The following is a 23,264-nucleotide window of genomic DNA, read 5'->3' as shown; positions in this document are numbered from 1 at the left end:
CTGAGAGTGAATGGCTGTCAGAGCTGAGGATGGAGGGTGCAGTTAGCCGGGTTGCTGATGGCCATAAGCCTGGGGGCCAGAGCAGGGGGTAGTCCAGGGCCTCTGATGCTGGTGAGGAGGGGTCCGGTCACAGGCAATGTCTGCACCTCCCTGCTCTGCCTCCATCTGACTAACAGGGTGGAGGGCAGGTGGAGTCACAGCTGCTGAGCTGTTCCCACCTCACAGTGCCCACCTTGCAGCACCCTGGTGACGTCCTGTGAGTTTGGGGCACAGACAGGCTGGGACAGCCTGGCCCACTATCCACTTGACATGCACAGGTCCTTGCATTTGCTGTGGGCTGCACTGGGCATTGAGCAGGAGGTAGCTCTGGACAGGGAGGGGAGGGAAGAGCAGGAGGGACAGGACCCAGTAGCGGGGGGAAGCCAGGGGGAGGCCAGAAGGTTTTGGAACATATGCCCTCCCAGGGTTCCCAAGCCCGAAGCAGGCCCAGGTGGCCACTGCTCCAAGGCCCCCAGAGGATAATCCCACTCGGTATAGAAGGGGCCTGACCAGGCGCTTTCAGGCCTGCCCTGATTATATTGACCCCTTGATTTCTACCGAGACCAGCTTCTGAGGCTGGTCGCCCCCCACACTCCCCAAGGCCGGTGCATTCCCAGCCTCACTCTTGGATTCCTGCTGGCTCAGCCTGAGCCCATCCAGAAGTCTGCCCCTTCTGGGTTTACCACGTGGCTAAGACTCCAAGGAGCTGGGGCCCAGCAGGGCAGGAAGGAGCTGGGCAGGCCCTCCTGGCCCAAGGAGTTCCTGTTGAATGCTGAGGTCCCCTCCTCACGTGCTATGGTCAGAGGAGTATGGGGGTGATTTCCAGCTTGGGGAGACCCACTGCCGTCACACTAGCTGAAGGCTGGATACTCCCCCTTGCCAGTGCCATGGCTTCTCGCCCCATCCGTGGCCTCCACACCCCAACCCTCTTCCTAGCAGCCAGAGGGTCCTTGGGCCCCTCAGGCTGAGCAAAGCAGGGGTGGGGGCCACTAAAGTGGAGGGATGGGACAAAACAGGGTCCCCTGCACTGGCCAGCCACACTTAGGGCCTGACCTGCCTGAGGGAGGCTGTGAGGTCTGCCTGAGGACCCAGCTGTCTGTTCAGAAAGGGCAAAGAGCCAGTCAGAAACTGTAGGGCGGTGACCTGATTGTCTCCCCTGGGTGGGGGGGGGGCCCTGCTTCTGGTGCAGCCCTAGGGCTCCTCTGACCAGGTGGCAGGAGGGACAAGAGGGTACCTTGTATCAGGGAGGCTGCAGTGTGGGGCACTGACACCCACCTGCCCCACAGATACTTGGTGCTAGAACATGTGTCTGGGGGGGAGCTGTTCGACTACCTGGTGAAGAAGGGGCGGCTGACCCCCAAGGAGGCCCGCAAGTTCTTTCGGCAGATCATCTCGGCGCTGGACTTCTGCCACAGCCACTCTATATGGTGCGTACTTGGACCCCAGCCCAGACTCTACCGAGGGGCGTTGGAAAGACCTGGGGCTCAGGAACCCTTCAGCTCTCCAAGGACTTTGACTCCACCCCATGTGTCTGTCCCCTCTCTCTCTGGGCTGGCCCCTGCCCAGAGCCTGCCCCATGGCAGAGGGCACACCTTGCCCATTCCACCCAGAGCAGGCAAGCCACTTCTGATTGGCTCCCTGTGACATCACTGAGCTGCCCCTGCCCTGCTTGAGGGTAGGAGTTTGGGGGAGGGGGGCCATTCTGGGTCAAGATTGGGGCAGAGCAGAAGGTGCAGACCCAGCTCAGCCTCGCCTGGGCCTTGCACCCCAGCCACAGGGACCTGAAGCCCGAAAACCTGCTGCTGGACGAGAAGAACAACATTCGTATTGCGGACTTCGGCATGGCGTCCCTGCAGGTTGGTGACAGCCTGCTGGAGACCAGCTGCGGGTGAGTTGCGCCCCCACCTGGTTGCGTCCTTTCTGCACAGGCCTGGGAGGCAGCCCTGGGGCTGGGCACTTCAGCCACTGCTGCTGCCCAGACCCCACAAGCTTTGAGAGCGCCCTGTGGCACAGAACCGTGAGCTGTATTCTGCAAAGCCTACTCTCCAGCTGCTGGCCTCTCTCCTGATGGGAGGGGCAGGACCCCTGGCCTGACCTGCAGGGCTCCCTCTGATGTGGTTGCAGCCTCTGTGTGCACCATGGGGAGGGGGACTTAACCCCTGCCCTGTCCTCGGCACCTCTTCTCCCTGGGTCTGGGTGAATGGGCAGCCATACCAGAGCGCAGCAGCCCTAGGCTCTAGACCTCTGTTCCCCACAGAAGCATACAGGGAGGTGTAGGTTGGGGGGCGGGTCCTGGTCCCAAAGCCTCGGAGCTTCCTTGGGCTGGCCCAGCCTTGGTTTGCAGGCCCCGCAATATGGCCCTGACTGGGCGGGACTCGTGGGGGCTCCCTTCAGGGCAGTGGCCTTGCCTGGGCCTAGTCCTATTCCTGTTCCCTGACCGACTGCCTTTGCCCTCAGGTCTCCCCACTATGCCTGCCCAGAGGTGATCCGGGTAAGTAACCACTGGAGTCCCTGCAGTGGCAGGGGCCTCCCCGTCCTGCCACCACTGCAAGACCCAGCCCACTGCGCCCCGAGCCTCTAGACCCTCTCCCTGCCCCCTACAAGACCACCGCCCTACACCCTGCAAACCTAGCTGTGCCCTCTGCCCGCAGGGGGAGAAGTACGATGGCCGCAAGGCGGATGTGTGGAGCTGCGGCGTCATCCTGTTTGCCTTGCTGGTGGTGAGTGCCCTTCCCCACCCAGCCTGCACCACACCTGCGCTCCCCCTGCCCTGCCTGCCCTCAGTGACCGCCGCGTACCCGCCTGCAGGGGGCGCTGCCCTTCGACGACGACAACCTGCGGCAGCTGCTGGAGAAAGTCAAGCGTGGTGTGTTCCACATGCCGCACTTCATCCCGCCCGACTGCCAGGGCCTGCTGCGGGGCATGATCGAGGTGGACGCGGCGCGGCGTCTCACGGTGCGTCCTGCCCGGCCCCTTGCCCTGGCCTGGACTCAGGCATGGATGGGGAGCCCGGTCCCTCCTCAGCCCCCACCCTGTGTCCCTCTTGACACGTCTCCTGAGCTCATCCCTTTGTCAGCCCTCATCCATGAGGGTCAAGCTTCTGTCTGCAGCACCTGCAGCTGGGTGTCACCTTGGGGTGACTTAGTGCTTCTTAGGGCTTCTTAGTGTGGATGGGTGCCTCCCCCCCCCCCCGTGCCTGTGAGTGTGCCCAGGTGTATGAGCCCAGGTGTGGGTTCACGGGTGCCAGGGTGTGTGTGCACAGGTGTGTGTGCACAGGTGAGGGCATGCACTGGGCATATGTGCCCAAGTGTGTGTGTGTGTGTGTACAGATATGTGAGTGTGTACGCAGGTGTGTGAGCTACCAGGATGTGGATGAGTGTGTGCCAGGGTCTGAGTGCTCAGGTGTGGCAGGCATGTGCCAGGGTGTATTTGCCCATGTGTGTATGAATGTATTGTAAGATCTGTATGTGAGAATATGAACCCAGATGCGGGAGGGCCTGTGCCAGCCTGTGTGCCTTGGTATATGGGGGACCGGTGCTAAGGTGTTTGGGCATGTGCCCAGCTGTATGAGGGAACATGTACCTAGGTGTGGGGGGCATATGTGCGGGTACGTGTGGGGCCTGTGCCCAGGCGTTTGGGCCTGTGGCTGGTGGATGGCAGGCCTGTACTGTGAGTGGTCCCGAAGGGGCTGGTGAGCCTGGAGGGCCTGTCTCCCTCCGACACCTCAGGGCATGCCCTCAGCAGTGGGAGCAACTTCGCTAGCTGCCAGGTGGGCAGAGGGCTGAGGGAAACCCGGATGCTCATCGTGTGCCAGGATGGCACATGCTCATAGGAGAGGAGCAAGCTGCCCTCTGGCCGGCCTTTCAGGAAGGCACTGCCTTCCGCCCCTAAGCAGGCTGTCCCCGAGTCAGGGTGGAGAAGGCTGTAGTGAGGCTTTCCCCCAGCCTCCTGCCTGCACCCAGCCCCTTCCAGCCTCCTGGCCCTCCTGGCTTTGCCTCCCTTGGGCTGCTTCCCTGCTCCTGCCCTCCAGGAGGGCCCGGCCCAGGCAGCACAGGCACTGGAAGGCTCTGCTGGCTTCCCTGCCTCTCCTCCCTTCCCTGGCCCTGCCTTGCCTGGAGCCCCACCCTCCCCAGCCCCTCTCTCTCCCTGGCTGCATTTCCTCTGCACCTGGGGAGGCAAGGTGGGCAGGGGTGCTGGCCTGGGGCCTCTGGGAACGCAGCTCCTCCCCCACTCTCCTGCTCTCATCTCGCACCTCCTAACGTGGGCTCCCCTTCGTACTAACTCCCTGTTTCTCTTTCCTTGTAGCTAGAGCACATTCAGAAACACATATGGTATATGTAAGTAGCTTCTCTGCCCACTAACGCCTGCTTTGCCTGTTGCTGTGGCCTGGAGGGCCTGCTAGGAAGGGGGGAGGGCGCCGGCCAGCGCGGGCTGCCCAGCCTCGCTCTCCGCCGCCTGCAGGGGCTGGGAGCAGGGACAGCAGCAGGTCTCGGGCCCAGGCCAGGGCGGGCCTCCCACCCTCCTGGCCGCCTCAGGGTGGGTAGAGGAGCTTCAGGCCCTGCCAGAGGTGAATGACCACTGGTGTTCTGTCATCCACAGAGGGGGCAAGAACGAGCCGGAGCCAGAGCAGCCCATCCCACGCAAGGTGCAGATCCGCTCGCTGCCCAGCCTGGAGGATATCGACCCAGATGTGCTGGACAGCATGCACTCACTGGGATGCTTCCGAGACCGGAACAAACTGTTGCAAGACTTGCTGTCTGAGGAGTACGTCTGGGCAGGCGGACAGGCAGGCGGGTGGGCTTGGTGCCCCTGGCTCTGGCTCTGGCTCTGGCATCCCTGAGCAAGCACTTGTGTCCAGAGCCATGGTGGGCACACCACACTCAAGAGGGCCATGTGCCAACCCAGCTGGTGTCTCTCACTCACTACAGGGAGAACCAGGAAAAGATGATCTACTTCCTTCTCCTGGACCGGAAAGAAAGGTACCCCAGCCACGAGGACGAGGACCTGCCCCCCAGGAATGAGATAGGTACGAAGCTTCCAGCTTGCCCCGTACCTCCAGGGTCTGGCTGGCCTTCTGGCCTAACCCCTGTCTGCTCACAGACCCTCCCCGGAAGCGCGTGGACTCCCCAATGCTGAATCGGCACGGCAAGAGGCGGCCTGAGCGCAAGTCCATGGAGGTGCTCAGTGTGACGGATGGCGGCTCCCCGGTACCTGCACGGAGAGCCATTGAGATGGCTCAGCATGGCCAGAGGTGCGTTCCTGCCCCCAAGGACCTGCGCCTCCCTCCTGCTGCCCTGGCTGTGGCAGCTTCAGCACCTACCAGGCTCCTCTGGGTCTGGCCCCACTCGTCTCTGCCCACTGGTCCTGGATTTTTGGAGCAAGGCCACTGGCTGGGCTGAATTGCACTGTGCTACGTGCTGGCTGGGTTGCATGGGGTGAGCTGGGCTGAGCTGGCTGGGCTGAACTGGACTGGGTTGAGCTACACTGAACAGGACTTGGCTGGTCTGGACAGGACTAGACAAGATAGGACTGGGCTGAGCTGAGCTGAGCTGGGCTGAATTGGGCCAGGCTAGGCTGGATAGGACTGGGCTGGACTGAGCAGGACTGGCTGAACTGGGCTGTGCAGGACTGAGCTGGGCTGAGCTTAGCTGTACAAAGTGAGCTGGGCTGAGCTGAGCTGAACTGGGCCAAGATGAATTGGGTTGAACTGGACTGGACAGGACTGGGCTGAGCTAAGCTGAGCTGAACTGGATTGAACTGGACTGGTCTGAGCTGGGTAGGGCTGGGTTGAACTGGACTTAGCTGAACAGAGCTGGACTTCACTAGACAGGGCTGGGCTGGGCTAAAATGGACTGGATTAGAGTAGATTGGAGTGGACTAAGCTGGGCTGGACTGGAGTAGACTGAGCTGGACTGGAATGGACTGGCCTGGACTAGGCTGAGCTGGGCTGGGCTGGACTGGACTGGACTGGAGTAGACTGGGCTGCACCAGGCTGGACTAGACTATGCTGTGCTGAGCTGAGCTGGGCTGGGCTGGGCTGAGCTGAACTGGGCTGGACTAGGCTAGACTGGATTGGGCTGAACTGGGCTGGACTGAACTGAGCTGATCTGGGCTGGACTGAGCTGTCCTCAATTGAGCTGGGATGGGCTGAGCTGGGCTGAGCTGGGCTATGATGTGGTCAAGCCATGTGCAGAACCACCAGCCCTGCAGTTGCATCTGTCCCTGATGCTCAGCTGTCTCTGGATGGCCAGCAGCAGTGTTGTGGACAGGGACGTGATGAGCAGGTCCGCGCTGTCCCAACAGGGCCCCTGGATGGGAAAGGGCACCCAGAACCTCCAAAGCATAGACCGATGAGGGGTGGAGCAGGGCTGTGAGAGGCCCTCGCAAAACCTCCTGCAGGGTGTGAGCTCAAACTTTCCCCTAACCGGGGAGGGGGGTGGCGCCTTGGTCATTTAGGAACAGGCCTGGAGCCTGGGAGGTCCCAGCAGCCCTGGCCAACCTTGCTCTGCCACTGTGGTCTGGGCCCAGCACTCCATTGACCTCTCCCTCAGCTGGGTGCGTGTGTGCTGGGGTACACTCTGGTCCCAGAGTTCCCCAGAAACTGTGGAAACTGCGAGGTGGCTGGGTAGCCATCAGGGTAAGACTGCTCCAGGCCTGAGCCCAGAACACCAGTGTCCCCGCTCCACTGGCACCCAGGTCTTCTCCTGGGATCAGAACTAGCTCAGCCTCCAGCCCCAGGATCCTGGCCCTTGGGGACCGTCTTCCAATTCTTCAGCCAGCTGTGGTCCACTGCCCCTCAGCTCTAGGCACAAGGGTTGGGACAGCAAGGGTGGCCATGCTGTTGCTCTGACCCTTCTCTGCTTCTCGTGGGTGTACCTCATCTCGGCAGGGCTGCTCCCAGCAGCCCATGTGCATGACTTCCGCTGAGTGGCAGTTGCCTCTCCCTGGCCTCCCCTGGCCCCAGCAGGGCAGGCTGAGGGCTGGTGCCCATCGCTTCCCACCCACGTGTCCTGCGTGGGATTCCCTGGCTTCTGCCCCAGCTTCCAGGCCTGGCTGCCACGGAGTGGGGACTACCTCTGAGGGTCTTCGGAAGGTCCTTTGACTGGAACATCCCAACCTGCTTCTGCTTCTGGCTTGACCACTTGGCATTTGGCCGCAACAGGACTGCTGGCTGGGACTGGAAGGGTCCTGGGGGTTGGTGGGGATGCTGAGCAGATCGCCCAGGGCAGGGTGCTCTGTGGCTCCTGCCCCCGTCCTTTCTCGCCATGTGTGTGTGCTGGCCTGGGGTCAGCGGGCCATGCCCTGCCTTGGAGCTGCGTGGAGGTCTTGCCTGGTGTGGCCAGGCGGCAGATGGGCCTGGCATCTGACTTGCGTGCAAGTGGCCGCGGCAGTAACTCTGTTTTCTCGCTTTGTTCCTGCTGTAGTAAAGCAGTGTTCAGTAAAAGCCTGGATATCGCTGAAGCCCATCCCCAATTCAGCAAAGAAGACAGGTATACACCCTGCCCACCCGTCCCTGCCCTTCCAGCCCCAGGTGTGCTGCCTCCCGCCTGAGCTAGGCAGGCAGAGGTGGGCCTGGTGGTGGGGCTGGGCTGCAGACGCTTCCTGCCCCTTCTCTGTGGGAATGGAACCATTGGCAGGCCAGGGAAAGGGCCTGGCTAGTTGAGCTGAGGCTGGGGCAAGGCCTTTGGCCAGCCCAAGGCACAGACCCACACAGGGATTGGCTTGCATGGGTCCAGGCCAGGGGCACCCTCGTGCTCCCTTTTCTGGGACTTGCTGTGTGGCTGCAGGCAGACTCCCTCCCCGCTGGCCTTCATCTTTTGTTCAGTGAGCATTGCTGGTCCTGGCTGAATTCTGTGCCCTTGGCAGGTACAGCAGGTGACAGCAGGCCCCCGGGCAGATGGTACTGCCCGGGAAAGGGGTGATGTGCATGAACGCTGGCCACCTGCTCAGGCCCAGTCCCTGTCGAGCCCCTCTGCCAGCCCCTGCGTCTGCCTTGTGTTCCACCCTCCCACTCACCCCTCGCACACCCCGGCTGCCGTCAGGGCAAGTCTTTCCCACCTTGGGCAGTGGTAGCTCAGTTGTAGCAGCTTGCTGGCCAGACAGGAGGGCCATGCATGGCCCCGTGCTCGTGTCTAATCTCCCTTCTGCTTTCCTTGTGCCCTGGCTGGCATAGTGAAGTCTGGGCTCTTGCTTGCTTGTGGTTGCTGCCCCCAGCGTGGCCATCCCCACGTCCCCAGCCCCATTTCCAGGGTCCAGGTTGTGCTGTCACCTGGACCTTGGTCCCAGCTCTGGCTCTGGGTGCCTTCATGGCCAAGGCAGGCCGTACTGGGAGTATGTCTCACTGTCTCCTGGTTCCCTTAGTCAAGTGGAAGGACATGGAGTTTGTTGTCAGAGGTCCCTGCCAATGGGTGCCCCAGGTCTAGCCAGGAGCCAGGCAAAGAGCCAGCGTGGCCCAGGGTGTCAGTCCCCTCAGCTGTTCCCAGCCTTGGAGCTGGGTTGGGGGACCCCTTGTGGCCAGACTGACTGGCAGTGGGCAAGCCGGGGCAGTGTGATATGGTCTTTTACTCTTTTCTGTCTTCTTTCCTGTGGCACCTTGCTCCACCCCCCATTTCCCTTCTTTAAGGACAACAGGTCCTGCTGCCCAGGGGTGAGCAAGCATTTGTGTGTCCTTTCTTGCATTGTGACGTGAAGACTTGGATCTATCCTTGCAGGGCAGCCATTCACCTGTGTCTTGGTAGACACACTGGGCCAGTGGCTGTCCCTAGCTGTGTCCAGGCTAGATCTCCAGCTGAATGAGACAGTGGAAGGTCAAGAAGAGGGCCGTGGGCTGGCCCCAGGCATCTCTTACGGGTGTCTGTGGACGTGGACGTGGCGGGGTTGGGCTAGTACCCAGCTATTGGCCCATATTCCGGACGCTGTAGCAGCTCTGCCTGAGGAAGGCCTGGGCTTGAGTAGTGGGAGTGCATTCTGCATGAGGCTTGGCAAGGACAGGGCTGGATCCAGGTCATAGCAAGCCCGTCATCTTGTCCCTCATCCCTCTGTCCATCCTTTGCTGAAGCCCCTCACTCAGTACCTCGTCCTGTGCCAGGCCCAGGATTGCTGATGGGTGGCTCTTGCGCGCGTGGAGTGAGCCCCAGGACTACAGCCACACACTAGGTGTCGATGGGCAAGGCCACAGGATGTCCCCTGGCTCAGCCGTGCCTCGGGGATCCTCCTGGGTATGGCAGACACACCAGGCCTGGCAGCCTCAGAGCTCTGGTCAAGTCTCCAGGCCTTTTGGAGGTCTACCTGGGGAGAGGCTGGGAGCCCCTCCAGAGGAGTCACCATTCTGTTCTACACCCCCAGGTCTCGGTCTATCAGCGGTGCCTCCTCCGGGCTTTCCACGAGTCCACTCAGCAGTCCCCGGGTGAGTGACCACCCCACTCTGGCCTCCAGCTGCTGGGCTGGTGTCCCACCCACAAAGTCCCATCAGACAGAGTGCACCAGGGCGGGGGGCAGGGTTACCGTGCACACAGGCCTCTGACTGCCCAGGGCTGGGACGGCCCCTCGTGGCTGCTGCTCTGCTGCTCTTGCTAACTGCACGTTCTTTTGTTTTGTGTTGTTTGTTTTCTTGTGTGTCGTTTGTTTTCTTTTTTGCGAACCCTTCCCCTGGCTGCCCCCAACCCCTGGGTCCTGTTTGGGTTCCTGCTTGAACGCTTTTCTGACCCCTGGCTGCTGTGTGTGCATGTGGGTGGGGTGAGACGGGCATGGGTGGCATGCTGCACGATCCCCCCACCTGCTTGCTGTCTGCACCCCTGTAGCCTATTAGAAAATTTGTCCTGCCCCCTCTGCCCGCTGAGCTCCCCTTTGTGGCCTGCCCCCTGGCCACCTCCATGGAGCCTGAAGCTTGTAGGAGCGCCTCGCGGCCTGGACACATTCTCCCTCCACCAGCCGCCCAGCGGCCCAACCCCAAGACCCAGACCTTGCCGTGCAAGGCCAAGCTGACTGACAAGCCACTGCAGGGCACCAAGTCCAACCCGCTCCCGGCCTGCACCCAGGCCCGGCCTCCTGGCACCAGCCTCAGTCCCCCATTGACCTTGTCCCCCAGCCCCCCCACCCTGCCGGCCCCCACCCGGCTCCTGCCCACAGGGACTGAACCAAACACCAAATCTGTCCCCACCATACAGGTGACCCCTCACCCCTCACCAAGGGGTAGTCCCCTCCCTACCCCCAAGGGGACGCCCGTCCACACGCCAAAGGAGAGCCCGGCTGGCACGCCCAACCCCACGCCGCCGTCCAGCCCCAGCGTTGGAGGGGTTCCCTGGCGGACGCGGCTCAACTCCATCAAGAACAGCTTCCTGGGCTCGCCCCGCTTCCACCGCCGGAAACTGCAAGGTCAGCACCGGCATGGGATGGGTGGGCAGTGAGAACTGCAGAGGGTCCTGCCCTGCTCAGCTGGACTGTGCCCATAGCCTCCAGGCTCAGTGGGCACTGGCACTCCTTGGTGGTCATTCTACTAGAAGCTCCAGGCAGCTGTGTCTGGTGAGGCCTGCTGGAGACCAGGAAGTCCATGGGACCCAGCCTGTGCTCAGTGGCCTGTTCTTTGGGGCCAGGTGCCAAGAACCAGTTTCTCTGCCCAGCTTGGTTTGAGGCTGGCTGGGCTTCACCAGGGTCCTGACAGCTCCCCTGGCCAGAGGGTGGAGTGGGTGTGGACTCCTGAGGGTACCACTGGGCGGGGGAAGGAGCAGTCACCTGCCTTCTTTCCTTCCTTTGCACAGTTCCGACACCAGAGGAGATGTCCAGCCTGACCCCAGAGTCCTCCCCAGAGTAAGTGGCTCCTGCTCAGCCCGTGCTGCCAGACACTGGGCTAGCTGGGAGTGAAATGGGGGGCCCTTCCCACAGGGCAGGGGCAGCCACCTGAGGGGTCCTTCTCCAGAGGCCCCTGGCTTGGCCCACTGTATCTCCAGGGGCTTGGGATCTGATCTATGGGGAAGGCCAGCGTCGGGGGAGGGAGGGAGAAGAGTGCTCAGCTCTGTTCAGAAGCCAGCGCCCTCAGGAGGATCTGAGGTTGGTAAAGGCAAGGGGGGTGCATTGGGATTCCTAGAGACCCAGGAAATCCTAAGGATGGTAGGGTCTCAAGGAGAAAGTGGCCTATGTGGAGGAAGAGGGACAGCTGCCAGACACAGGCCCAGAGGGGACATGGATGACCTGGTAGGCCTGGTAGAAGCATGTTTGGAGGCGGAAGGTGGTGGGTTTGGCAGAGGCCTAGGGAAGACAGAGTGGCAGACAGAGTGGAAGCTCCAATGCTTCCCGAGCCCTCGGCCTGAGGGAAGGGAACCTAGGTGGGCAGTCGTGCCCATCCTGCAGATAGTAGATGCCCAGTGCATAGGCCCTCTCCCTGCCCTCGTCAATGACCTCTACCACTGGTGGCCACTGATCTGCCTGTGTGAAAATGTCTCATGAACCCCGTGCAGCCCATCTGCAAAGAGCGGCCCTGGGCTGGAGCTGTGAGGCCTCTGCAAATGGCATAGGGCCAGTTGTTGCCAGAACAAGAGGAAGGACCTTAATCATGTGAGCTGTCAGTGAGGACCGACCCCCTGGGAGACAGCTTGCTTTCTGTGCAGGCCATGGCTGCCTTCCCTGCTGGTGCTGACTGGAGGCAAAGGCACACACACTGTAGTCAGCTCTGAGGTTCCGGTGTAGGGCACATGTTTGAATCCTAGTGTTAGGTCCTTATGTTGCCATTTCTACTCTTCTCAGAGGGTTTACTAAACACATCTGCTACTGTTCTGCTTTTCAGAAAAGTAGAGAAACAGGCACAGAAGCTTGAGGCCATTGTAGAAAGCTACTGCTTCTCCCTCCTTTTCCCTGGTCAAGACCCTTTGGGGGTCTTGGACCCCCCCAAGGGCCTGCACTGATGCAGTGGGGGTGGGGGGGCACACTGTGTCTTTTAACCCCCTCTGTGCTGAGGACCTGCTGCCGGCTGCCACCAGCCCTGTGTCAGTTGGGACTTCTAGAGAATCACAACCGTAGGGTGGCAGAGGGGGGTTGTTTCAGGACCTGGCTTTCTCAGTCATCTGTTGTGGCAGGGTGGCAAGCTGGGCAGCCTCAGCACGCAGTCTGTAGAAGATTCCTCCTCTCTGGAAGCCTGCCTTTTGCTAGAGGCCTTCAGCTGATAGGATGGCGTCCACTAGCTTATGAGTGTTGTTCGTCTCTCTCAAGTCCACTGACTTCAGTGCTACTCCCACGCGTGGCCACATCTAGACTGCCGTGCACGCAGGCCACGTGGATCCTAGAGAGCTAGCATGGGCTGTGTACACCATTCCATGGATCATCAGGCTCCTTTCAAACATAGGACTGTGTGTGCCAGGTGCCATGCCGGGTCCCAGAGTACAAGAAGTAGGGCTTTTGTTCTCTCCTGTCTCTTTCATTAAGGGAGGGGTATGAGAAACCCCACCCAAGGCTTCCAGAACTGCCTGTCCACTCTGAAACTCCCTGAGCCCTGCTGGGATCCAGGTCTTGGCATGAGCACCAGGTACAGGTGGGGCAAGAGTCCGTATCCAGAAGCTTCACACACAGGATGGATGGATGGCTGTGGGTGGCAGAGTGCAGAATGGCTGGGCTGGGGCCGTCGTAATCCACATCTGCCACAGTGGCCAGAGAAGAGCTCCAGAAATGAGCAGGGAAAGGGGAAGTTAGTCAAAAAACCTCACACCAAGCCTCAGCATAGACTCTCTGGCCCACCCAGGCCATGCGCCAGCTCTGGCTCTGACACAGCCATGGCTGCTGAAGCCACCTCTCTGGTTCCCATCCTCTTCACTAGCTCTAACCTATGTGAATGTGTTTGACTGGTGGATCTTGACCTTGCATCTGCGGTGCAGCTGTGCAAAGGGCAGCAGGAAGTCTGCCTGGCTGTTTGGCTGGCAGTTGCTGGGTGGCAGAGCCCACTGAGTTCAGCATCTCCATGGTCTTTTAGGGGCAGTAGATTGGCAATGACTGCTGGGCATTCTGCTTTTGGATCCCAGCCTCTGGAGGGGAAGGGGCTGTTCTGAAGTAGAGTGTGACTGTGATTTAGGAGAGGACAGGAGGTAGACAAGTGGCCATGTAGAGTGAGGAGTGAGTTGTGGTGGGGCTGGGGGCAGCACAGGTCCATGTGCACCAGGCCTGCCCACCAGGCCTGGACAGGGTCTGGTAGCCAAGGGTCTGTGTGTCTATGGGCAGTTCTGGGCAGGCTCTTCCCAACTGACTCTGGGGTCTACAAGGGGTTTCTTCCACAGGGTGGGGTCACACACCCATCTGTCTACAAGATGCCCTACCAGGTAGGAGGGACAGGTGGCCTTGTTCTCTGCACAGAGTCTGTCCTGTGCACACTCACACCCAGGCCAAGGACATTTTCTGCCAGGTTGGGGCAAAGCAGGCAACTCTAAAACTTAGGGACCTAGAAAGATGGACAGGAGTAGAGCCTCTCCCGTTACACCTCTGCAGTGCAGCTGGGTGTCCAGCAAATGTTGTCTAGCCTAGTGAGGGAGCTAAGGGGGGCAGTAAGAGCGTCAGGGCAAGGCTGTGGTAGTGGCAGGGCTAGGGTCAGGGTTAGTCGGGGGGAGGGTTAGGGCCAGCCTTAGGCTTGGTTAGGGTGCTGGGGAGAGCCTGCCCTGCCCTGCCCTGTGTGAGAGCTCTGCTCTCCCAGCCCTGGGTTGGAGGGTGGAAGGAGTAGACAAGGCACCACAACTCAGTCATCACAGCCTCTGCCCCATCCAGACTGGCCAAGAAGTCCTGGTTTGGGAACTTCATCAACCTGGAGAAGGAGGAACAGATCTTTGTGGTCATCAAAGACAAGCCCCTGAGCTCCATCAAGGCTGACATCGTGCACGCCTTCCTGTCGGTGAGGACACAGCAGGGACGGCAAGCACCCCTCCTCCACAGGCCCTGGGCTCCCCTGTCCTGGCACCTTCTTTCCTGCACAGGCCTATAGGAGGCTCTGTGTAGAGGAGTGGGAAGCCGTCTGAGCCTGGGTTGTGACAGAGTGGGCTCTGGGACACTTTCTAAGACCAAGGGTGAAGTGCAGGTGGCCACGCAGCTCAAGGGAAGGCTGTGAGCCTGAAGGACCTGTATCTGGTCTCTTGACTGTTGGTGGACATCTTCAGGCTCAGAGCCTGTTTTTTGTGCCCTGAATTTATCTCACAGTGCGGTGACCTCACACGTTGTCTGTACCATGCATTCCCCGCCCAGTCTACAGAAGCTGGTGGTGTCTGTAAGAGTGGGCTGGGCTTGGGTCTTGGGTTTTACATTTTTGGGTTCTAAGGAGCAAAAAGGCCCTCAGAGATCTTGCCAGTACAAAAGCTCCCAGAGTCAGGAGGCCCCTCTCCTTGGTGATCCCTGCCCTGGCCTGTGTTGGGCCAGGTCTCTCTGGGGTCTTCCTTAGCCCATGTCCTCCATTCCAGTCCAGCCTGGACCCTCTAGGACCACTATATGGTGACATTTGGCCCAACAGATTCACTGTGCCCCATGGTCACTCATTATTGAGGGTGTCCCTCCCACACGACTTCACCAGAGTGCCCTTGCCCATTGACCACTCTACCCTGGGGCCCCTCAAACCACTGATTCTGTGGCTGTTGGTGCCCTGGGGACAGCTTTTAGACCTGCCAGAGGACCATGGTTCAGGGGGTGCCATCTCAGGCACAGTGCTGAAATCTTAGGTTGGTCACAGACACTTGGCCTCTTGCTGTCTCTCAGCACTCCTGCCCCTCGAGCCATGCTGGATGGCCCTGCCAACCTTGGGCCAAGGCAGGGCCCTTGTTCCCCACATTGGCTAGAGTTCTGCATGCTTGGTGACCCCATCTGCTTTCCATGGTTTCATTCTTGCTCTGCAAGTCCATGTGGCAAGTGCGTAGCACTGTGGACTTACACACAGCAATGACATGGCTTCTGCATATCTGGGCTCAGTCCCCACGTCCTGCAGAGGCTCACAGCTGTCCTAGCCACTTCCATAGCTCAGGGGCAGCTTTGATGCCCCCTCTGTTCCTGCCCCCAACCTTGGACTGCAAGATTCCTTCTGTCCTTCCCCATTCAGGACACCTGTTGGGCTGGTCTGAGAGAGACCCCAGGGCAGAAGCTCAGACTCACCGAGCTGGCTGGGCTATGGAGATCTGGTCAGGAGTATCACTGGTCTTTGTCTGCACTACAGTCAGCTCACAGAACTGGAAATGGGCTCAGAGGGTTGGGTCCATGGACTTGGGTGCACAGCACAGAGCTAGCTCCCCTGAGGCCACCTCACTAAAGGGTCAGGGGTAGGGCATGTGGGGCTAGCAGGCCAGCTGCATTCACTCCTGCCCTGTGTGCTCTATAGATACCCAGCCTCAGCCACAGCGTCATCTCCCAGACGAGCTTCCGGGCTGAGTACAAGGCGACAGGGGGCCCAGCTGTGTTCCAGAAACCAGTCAAGTTCCAGGTGGATATCACCTACACGGAGGGTGGCGAGGCCCAGAAGGAGAATGGCATCTACTCCGTCACATTCACGCTGCTGTCAGGTGAGCCATGGCCCTGGCAGCTCTCGCCTTCTCTGACCTGCCAAGGGACTAACACCTTGTATCCCCCAGGCCCCAGCCGCCGCTTCAAAAGGGTGGTAGAGACCATCCAGGCCCAGCTGCTGAGCACCCATGACCAGCCATCAGCCCAGCACTTGTCAGGTGAGGTGGGGCTCAGTATGGCACCTGCAGCTAGTGAGCGGGGCCTGGCCAGCAGTGCTGTGTGGACGGGAGGTGTGAGGACTGGACACGGCCTCCTGGCCTCTCTGGTAGATGCCCGCCTCCCTGCCCCGAGCTGTGGCTGTACCTCTCAGGGAGCAGGGCCCCTCCCCGGGCATGGTGGACTGCAGCACACTGAAAGGCGCCTCTTGTCCACTGTAGAACCCCCCCCACCAGCGCCAGGACTAAGCTGGGGCGCTGGGATTAAGGGCCAGAAGGTGGCCACCAGCTACGAGAGTAGCCTCTGACGCTGGCAGGTAAGGTGTCCGGCCTACTGCCGGGGCGGGGAGGGGTGTGGGCAGGGCCTCTGGCAAGAGCCAGGCTCCCATGCCCACTCATCTGTCCTGGCCCTGGACAGGCCAGTGGGCTCAGCACCCAGGCAGCCGGACACAGGGGCAGCCTGAACAGGCTCTTTGAATAGGGACCAAGGCTCTGCCACTTGGGACTCCTCACCATAGCACTCCACAAGGGCTGGGGCTCACAGTCTCTAGCTCCTGACCACCCAGAGCCCTGCTTTGAGCAGGATGAGGCCTGAGGCCCTCCAGCCAGGCCCACAGCAGGGCACTCACTCAGGGAAGGAGTGTCATGCCCAGAGTCAGCAGGAGCAGCCAGGCCACTGGGCATTTGGTGGGAAGAGGCTACACCTGTGTGCCGTCACAGTGTGTGGGCCCCAGGTTGTCAGGCCAGAGGGGACAGGTGCAGGGTGAGCTGATCAGTGGTGTGGGATGAGGGCTGCTGAGTCACATGAGGGGCTTGGGGCCTGAGGGATATAAGGCCATGGCCCAAGTACGGCCACTCAACCAGCTGGGCCCAAAAATGGCCCTTTTCCCAGCCTGCTGTCTCCACAGCTGGGGTCTGTTAGGTCACCTGTGCCTGTGTGGGGTTCTGGAGGTCCTGTCCATCCATTCCCCATACTCATTCCATCCTCATTCCATTGCCTATGGATGTGCCCCCAACATGTGCATCACCTGATGGGTGGGACTGAGTCCCCAACTGCCCAACCCCAACCCGGGCCCCCACTCTCCAGGGAGCCAGGCTGGCTTGGTGGACAGCAGCAGGGAGGGGCCAGGTTGCCCATGTGGGCACTGTCCTGCAGCAGAAGGACATGCAGTCAGCCTGGGGGAGCCTTGGCCTCCTGAGGCTTCAGGCCTCATCTTAGAGCAGAGGGAAACTGAGGCCAAGGAACAGCGCTAATGGAAGAACCTGAGGGCAAGAAATGACAGGCAGTAGCTGAGAGTGGGGAAGGATAGGGCTGCCCAGGAGGCAAGTGAGGCCCAGGCCTGTGTGCTACCCAGGGTCTCTAGACCTGCCATGGCCGCTTGGTGCTGCAGTCCTCCGCTTCTGGTAGAGCCTTGAGCACGTTTTCTTGAACTCTGCCCTACAAGGTGTTTTTTTCCCCATCACACTCCAGTGCCATGTCCCAGATGTCACAGTAAGCAAGGTACACAGGGTTCCACCTTCCAGTCCTGTCCCTGCTAGCCCTGACCTCTGTTAAGGCCACCCTTGAGACTGTTGGCTCCCCAGTCTGGGACCCCAGCCTTTCCTACCATTGCCCCCCATGGGTCTCCCTGGACCTTAGCCCTTCTACTGTCCTCACACACTGGATATTTGTCCAGTGAGCTTAGCTGTAGCACCCTGCAGGAGGTGGGTGGAAGTGTGGCTCCTTAGTCACCTCACTGCTGGCCCCCAAGACACCTGGTGGCTACCCTGCAGGGACCACAGCCCAGGTAGGGGAAACTAAGAGGCCCCCAAAGACTAGGCCAACTGCACATGTCCCACCCTTTGCAGGCCCCAGCAAGGGCAATGAAGGACAGGCCCCACCCAGGGCTCTGAGGGGTGAATGGGAACCACTGGGCAGTGGCTATCTACACAGCTGGGGACCTTAAGGTCACCTTCTGTACATGCATGAGGTCCTGGAGGTCTTATTCAGGGTGAAGATGTGCAGGCAGCCAGTGTGGACCATAGTCAGAGTACTATATTTCTTCTCAGACTAGTGGAGAGGGGAAGGCAGCCAGGCAGATCCAGGAGACAAGGCCATCCATGTCCAATCTTCTGGCATTGGCTGCCCACCTTGCTCCCACCCCATTGTAGTCACTCACCTACTCTGACCACTCTGCTCCTGTGAAGCTCCATCTCTCCCTGTTCTGAGCCAGGCCCTGCTCCAGCCAGGTCTATCCTGTTAGGCTGTGCCCACTCCTGCCTCTGCCCCCTCCCAGTGCTGTGTGGGCTGCAGGTGGCCAGCCAGCCCCAGGTAGAAACGGGCAGCCTTTTCACTCTCTCCCTCCCTCCTCTCTCCATCTGTGCTCCAGACACCACTAACTGTATGGAAATGATGGCGGGGCGGCTTTCCAAATGTGGTAAGAATCCCTCACATTCACCTGGCACTCTTGCCTGCCACCCCACTGCTCACCCCTGCAGTCTACCCTGCCGCCCCTGGGGCTGCCCAGGGTCCCCTGTGTATGCACAGGCTCCCGCCACTCCCAACACTCATCTGCCAAGAGCAGTCTCCATTATTCACCTGCCCTCTGGGTAGTCCCTGCCTATCCCCATAATCAGTGAAGGCCCAGGAGGAACTCCAAGACTTAGAGCAGAAAGGTGTCCTCATACCCAAGACCAGTGAGGTACATTCAGGTACTGGCCTGGGATCAGGGTGGACTCTGTCCACAGGCTATGCCTGGCAGGGAGAGGAAGGGGCCTGCAGTGCTCTGGGCTCAGATGGAGGTCAGGTTGAGTGGAGTCAAGGTGCCCCATCAGCATACCTGGGTAGTGAGCACAGGCTCCAGGAAGAGTGGACACTGTGTTTTTGCCCCATTCTTCCTGCTCTCCAGGACCAGGGACCTGGCTCTGGCTGCCTGTCCCTAGGCTCTCACCTGCTCACCCATGCCCATCATGCCTGTCCATCCATCTGACCATCTGTCTGTTGCTAAACTGTCCATGCTGGCCCGGGGCTAGGCTTTGGGCCTCTTGGTGAGGTGTGGTTGGTGTGTCCTCTCCCTGTCTTCTGCTGGATGCTGCCCCAGCCTCCCCATTCCCAGAGCAGGCCCCAGGATCCTGCTCCATCTCCAGAGCTCTGGTCTTTACACAGCTGTTTCCATAATTGGGGTTGGCCAGCTGACATGGCTCTGAGGCTTGCAGGAGAGGCAAGGCCCGGGGCCTTCAGGGCCAGGCCTAGAAAGGAAGGAGGGGGTTTCATGGCCTGCCCTAGGCCTCTGTTTGTAAAAGGAGCCCCGGGTCTCCATGACAGCTCAGAGGCACAGAGGGCCCAAGTTTCTGGCCCTGCAGCATCAGCCCCTCAACCGTCTGTCCCTGGAGCTAGGGACCCCACTGGCCGCCTGCCCACCCTGCCTGCTGCCCGCCTGTCCCTGCTTCGCCACCCATCTCAGACCTCATCTTGTTGGGTTTTCCTTTCTCTCGTCAAGGCCCCTTCGTTCATTTGTTTGTTCTCTTTCTCTCCTTCCCTCCCTTCCTCTTTCTCTCCCACCCTTTTTCTTTTCTCTTGTTTTTTTTTTTTTTTTTGTCTTCTGTTCTGTGTACCCAGGCAGCCCATTGAGTAACTTCTTTGACGTAATTAAACAACTTTTTTCAGACGAGAAGAACGGGCAGGCGGCCCAGGCCCCCAGCACACCCGCCAGGCGGAGTGCCCACAGCCCCTTGGGCGACTCCGTGGCCGCTGGCCCTGGAGGGGACATCGAGTACCCGATGGGCAAGGACGTGGCCAAGATGGGGCTGCCCGCCGCCCGCCGTGAGCAGCCTTAGACACTAGTCCCTTCCCAGCACAGCACTGATGCGGCAGTCACCGCCCTGTGTGAACCAGGGCCACACCTGCCTACCCTGTCATTGTCTCAAGCCTGGGAGGAAAGGAGAGCTGCCAGGCTGCAGCCTGCAGCTGGGCTGCTGGGCTTGCTCTCTTTTCTCTCTCGCGGTCTCTGTCTCTGCCTGTCTCTGACAGCGTCGCTTGTTTCGCTCTGATACCAGGAATTATCCCGAAAAGTTAACATGTCACCTCCACGAGGCTATCCTCTGTGCTCCGTGCGGACACTGGCTGACCGAAGGCAGCTGCTGCGGACCTGCCCTCCGTCCTGCTGTTGCTGCGGCCGGGCGGAGAGGCTAGCCCACTGCCCACCGTCTCCGCCCACCCCTGGCAGCTCAGCATGGCCCGTGGCAGGAGGACCCAGCTCCTGGGGAAAGCCTCCTCCTGCCCAGCCACCCTGGAATCCCAGTGACCAGACCCTCAGCAGGGACAGCCTGCCCATCACCTTCCAGGGCGGGGACCTTGTGGTGGGTGAAGCAGTGGGAACAGACCATCCATCTGCCTGTGTACCACACCCGGAGGCCTCCTCTGTGGTCACGCCGCTTCTGCACCTCGGCCTCACTGGGACCACCTCCTGTCTTGTCTGCATCCATTTCTGCACCCCTCGTTGCGGCTGTGGGTGTTCCTGGCTCTTGAAGGCCCTCCCTGGCTGAGGTGGAAATGGAGAGCCTGGCCAGGCTATGGGCGCTGGGCTAAGATCAGTATTATTTATTCGCTATTTTCATTTATTGAGTTTCTTCAGTTCTCTGTTCAGGGAAGGGGCAGCAGCAGCAGTGCCCTCCTGCTGTCTATCCGTTCATCTGTCTGTCTATTTGTCTCGGGCAGGGTGGGTCCATAGCCAAGGTGCCCTCTGAGGACAGTGCCGTCAGGGGGCTGGGGGCAGCAGGGGAGGGGGTGACCGGTGGATGCAGCACTGGCAAGCTACTGTAAACTTCAAAGAATTCCTGCAAGATATTTTTATAAACTTTTTTTTCTTGGTTGTTTTTGGAAAAGGGCGTGGGGATGGGGGGAGCCTCTGGGGCAGGGCTAGATTTTGTGTTTCGGTTCCTCGCTCTTGGTTATTTCTATATACATATACATATATATATATATAGATATATATATATATATTTAAAGAATGACGCGGTTAGCTCTATCCCAGGTTCTGTTTTATTACTGCCTAGAAGCAGCTCCAATGCCATATGGGGGCTTGGGGCACCAGGTGTCACCCTGTAGTAGACGGCTGAGCCTGCAGCCCACAATGGCACTGCCTAGTGCTGCTCTTCTGGGCACTCCAGGCTGGGGGGTGATCTTGGTTTTGTGTCTGAGAATGAAGGAGCAGAAGGCCCCAAGCTGACACCCCATGTGGTCACACACAGAATGGCAGGGGCACCCTGGGGCTTTTTTATTAAAATGAAAAAAAGTTAAAAAAAAAAAAAAAAAAAAAAAAAGGACAAAGCGAGAATCAGCAGGGTGCTCTGCAGCGTGTTCCTCCTGTACATAGTCAGGGCAAGGGGCCCACCCCTACTGCCCGCCAACCGCCGGGCCGGCCCGCCTTGCTTTGCCCCATCTCCAGCTTCCGTGTTCCATTCTGTTTGTTGGTCTGGCCCTCCAGGCTGGCCCACAGCGCCCAGGCATGGCTGAGGAGGGCTGGGCTGGGCGGCAGGTTTGATGCATGCCTTTGCTGTGAGTCCACTTTGCTTTTGGGTGTCTCCCCCCCACCCCATGTATAGATTTTAGTGCTTCTGTTACATTAAACCTCTACCACAGACTGGGATTTCTATACATAAGACAAAATCAAACACCTGTAACAAACAGCAAAAGCCACGCGGTACAAGCGGGAAGGGGCTTATCCATGGAGACAGAGGATACTGAAAGCAATACCTCTCGTTAGCCTTCCTCTTTTGTACTTCGGACACACCCGGACTCACGCAGACGTCACGGAAACGGACAAGCCCCATCCAGTGTACCCCCTGTCCAATAACTGTGAGCAACTTCAGTTCTGGAACAATAAATTCCTTCCGTAAAGACACCCGGACGCAGGGTCTCCATCCGGGCAGGGTGGGCATGGGACGGGGTCCGAGACACCTGGAAGCAGCTCTTGTCCGTGATGTGCGCCTCTCTGGGCTCTACCCAGCCGAAGAGAACAAACATCTGCACAGGGGTCCAGGCAGCAAAGCTATAGCCAAACATGTTGGAGTGCTTCCTCAGGCTGCCCTCCCCATAGGAGGCAGGACCCCATTTAGGGAAGGGCTGGGGAAGAGCAGTCCAGGGACACAGGAGTGCTATCATCTTTTACACTGCAGCTCTGCTATCACCCCAGACTTGGATGGGGTCACCAGGCACCTGTGCTTTCCTTGGAAAATAAACCTTTCCTTGTTTCTCTGGGGAAGAGTTCTGGCATAGCCGTGGATACCATGCTAACACACAGGCCTGGCTGCTCCCTCTGCTGCTTGCAGCACGAAGGAAAGGTGCAACCCCGAGTTGGAGGGACCACATGGGAGTCTACCACAGCCTGAGGCTGGGCATGGGGCAATCCTCACCAGATCTGTGAAGCTGCAAATTCTTAGGCATACGTGCAGTGTGGGTGGTGGCAGGGCCCAACGTTATACCCAGACAGCTCCCAGAGGAAGGCTTTTCTGCAGCATGCTTACAGTGGGGGCTGGGTGGTTCTCGTGATGGAGGGGTCTGCAGAATCCCTGGCCCAGTAGATGCCAGCAGCATCTCAACACTGCCATGGCTCCTGGGGCAGAATGGCCTAGGTGAGAGCCTTCCCTGGAGCTCAAACTTTTTTGGGTCATGCACTGTCTTGCCAGAGAGAGCCTGAGAACATTGTGCTTCTGTGGCTTAGCTTGAGCTTGGGCTCCTCGGAATCATGCTCAAAGCCCAGGATGAGAAAGGGCTGAGATGAAGCTGGGGTCATTCTCTGCCCAACCCTGGAGGATGAGTGGGGTGCCTAAAAGGTACAGAGAGGTCAAGGGACAGTTTCTCAGTTAATTTTATTGAAAAAAATAGGTTTAGGGAAGGAACCTGGCTGCTACAACTCAGCAAGGCATATAGTAAATCTGACCTGTGGTCCTGTGTCTGCTTTGTTGAACTGATCACACAGACCCAATCTAGCTCCAGCTGGCCCTCAACGTTTAGCCCACATTCAGCCTTAATGGGCACTGGACTGGAGTTCCAAAAGGAAACCAGGTTCCCAGCACATCTGCCAGCTTCCCGTCAGCACACCACCATACCCCTGTGGCTCAGGAAGGGGCCTTTTCCTGTAATGGCACTTCTGACACCAAACTCCCTTGGTTGAAAGTAACAGAAGCAAAAGCAAGCTCAGCCCCCAACTGTTACATAAAAAAATTACTAAACACGAGGGGACTTTGCTGTGTGCCAGGTACTATTGCTGAGCACTTCACACTGAGCATTAAAGCCCACTGGTCCTCACACGATTCCTATGAAGAAATTAAAATGGGGAATTAAAAAAAAAAAAGGATGCCCTGCTCCAGCTACCTTGTTAAGAGGATAGCCTCTCAGCTCCCATCCCTAGTCCTCGGGTAGCTGACCTGACTGGCACGTTTTGGGTCTGTGTCTGCCACTACCTGACAGAGCTGGGGTCCTAGTGAGCCCAGCAGTGGCTGTGTAGGTGGGCAGTGGGGAAGAGCTGATGCACGCCCACAGGGCTCTGGGTGCCTCAGGTAGTGCCACACAGCAGAAGCACT

The 23,264-nt window shown here is 59.4% G+C and overlaps 1 protein-coding gene across 14 annotated transcripts in view; it reads left to right on the top strand.

The window, feature by feature from the left end:
• Positions 1-21,583, top strand: part of Brsk2 (BR serine/threonine kinase 2) — a 53,387-nt gene extending 31,804 nt beyond the window's left edge. For 2 of the 14 annotated variants that reach the window (XM_074051249.1, XM_074051306.1), the window contains 18 exons: positions 1,326-1,466; positions 1,811-1,927; positions 2,497-2,530; positions 2,691-2,759; positions 2,848-2,994; positions 4,345-4,376; positions 4,639-4,803; positions 4,968-5,065; positions 5,140-5,290; positions 7,464-7,529; positions 9,385-9,445; positions 10,206-10,413; positions 10,797-10,845; positions 13,777-13,900; positions 15,365-15,545; positions 15,615-15,704; positions 18,071-18,118; positions 19,348-21,583. In XM_074051249.1, the coding sequence (XP_073907350.1) occupies positions 1,326-1,466; positions 1,811-1,927; positions 2,497-2,530; positions 2,691-2,759; positions 2,848-2,994; positions 4,345-4,376; positions 4,639-4,803; positions 4,968-5,065; positions 5,140-5,290; positions 7,464-7,529; positions 9,385-9,445; positions 10,206-10,413; positions 10,797-10,845; positions 13,777-13,900; positions 15,365-15,545; positions 15,615-15,704; positions 18,071-18,118; positions 19,348-19,517 (1,951 nt within the window). In that variant the 3' untranslated portion in view covers positions 19,518-21,583. Of the gene's footprint in view, positions 1-1,325; positions 1,467-1,810; positions 1,928-2,496; positions 2,531-2,690; positions 2,760-2,847; positions 2,995-4,344; positions 4,377-4,638; positions 4,804-4,967; positions 5,066-5,139; positions 5,291-7,463; positions 7,530-9,384; positions 9,446-10,205; positions 10,414-10,796; positions 10,846-13,776; positions 13,901-15,364; positions 15,546-15,614; positions 15,705-15,923; positions 16,019-18,070; positions 18,119-19,299 lie in introns of all 14 variants that reach the window. The other 12 variants (XR_012440346.1, XR_012440345.1, XM_074051283.1 and 9 more) reach the window with 12 other exon arrangements.
• Positions 21,584-23,264: the final 1,681 nt, after the last annotated feature.

The sequence above is a fragment of the Castor canadensis genome, chromosome 1 (genome assembly GCF_047511655.1).
Source record: "Castor canadensis chromosome 1, mCasCan1.hap1v2, whole genome shotgun sequence".
NCBI classification, from domain to species: Eukaryota; Metazoa; Chordata; class Mammalia; order Rodentia; family Castoridae; genus Castor; species Castor canadensis.
Note: the sequence above shows the minus strand (reverse complement) of the source record. Positions and strands in the feature narration are given on the sequence as shown.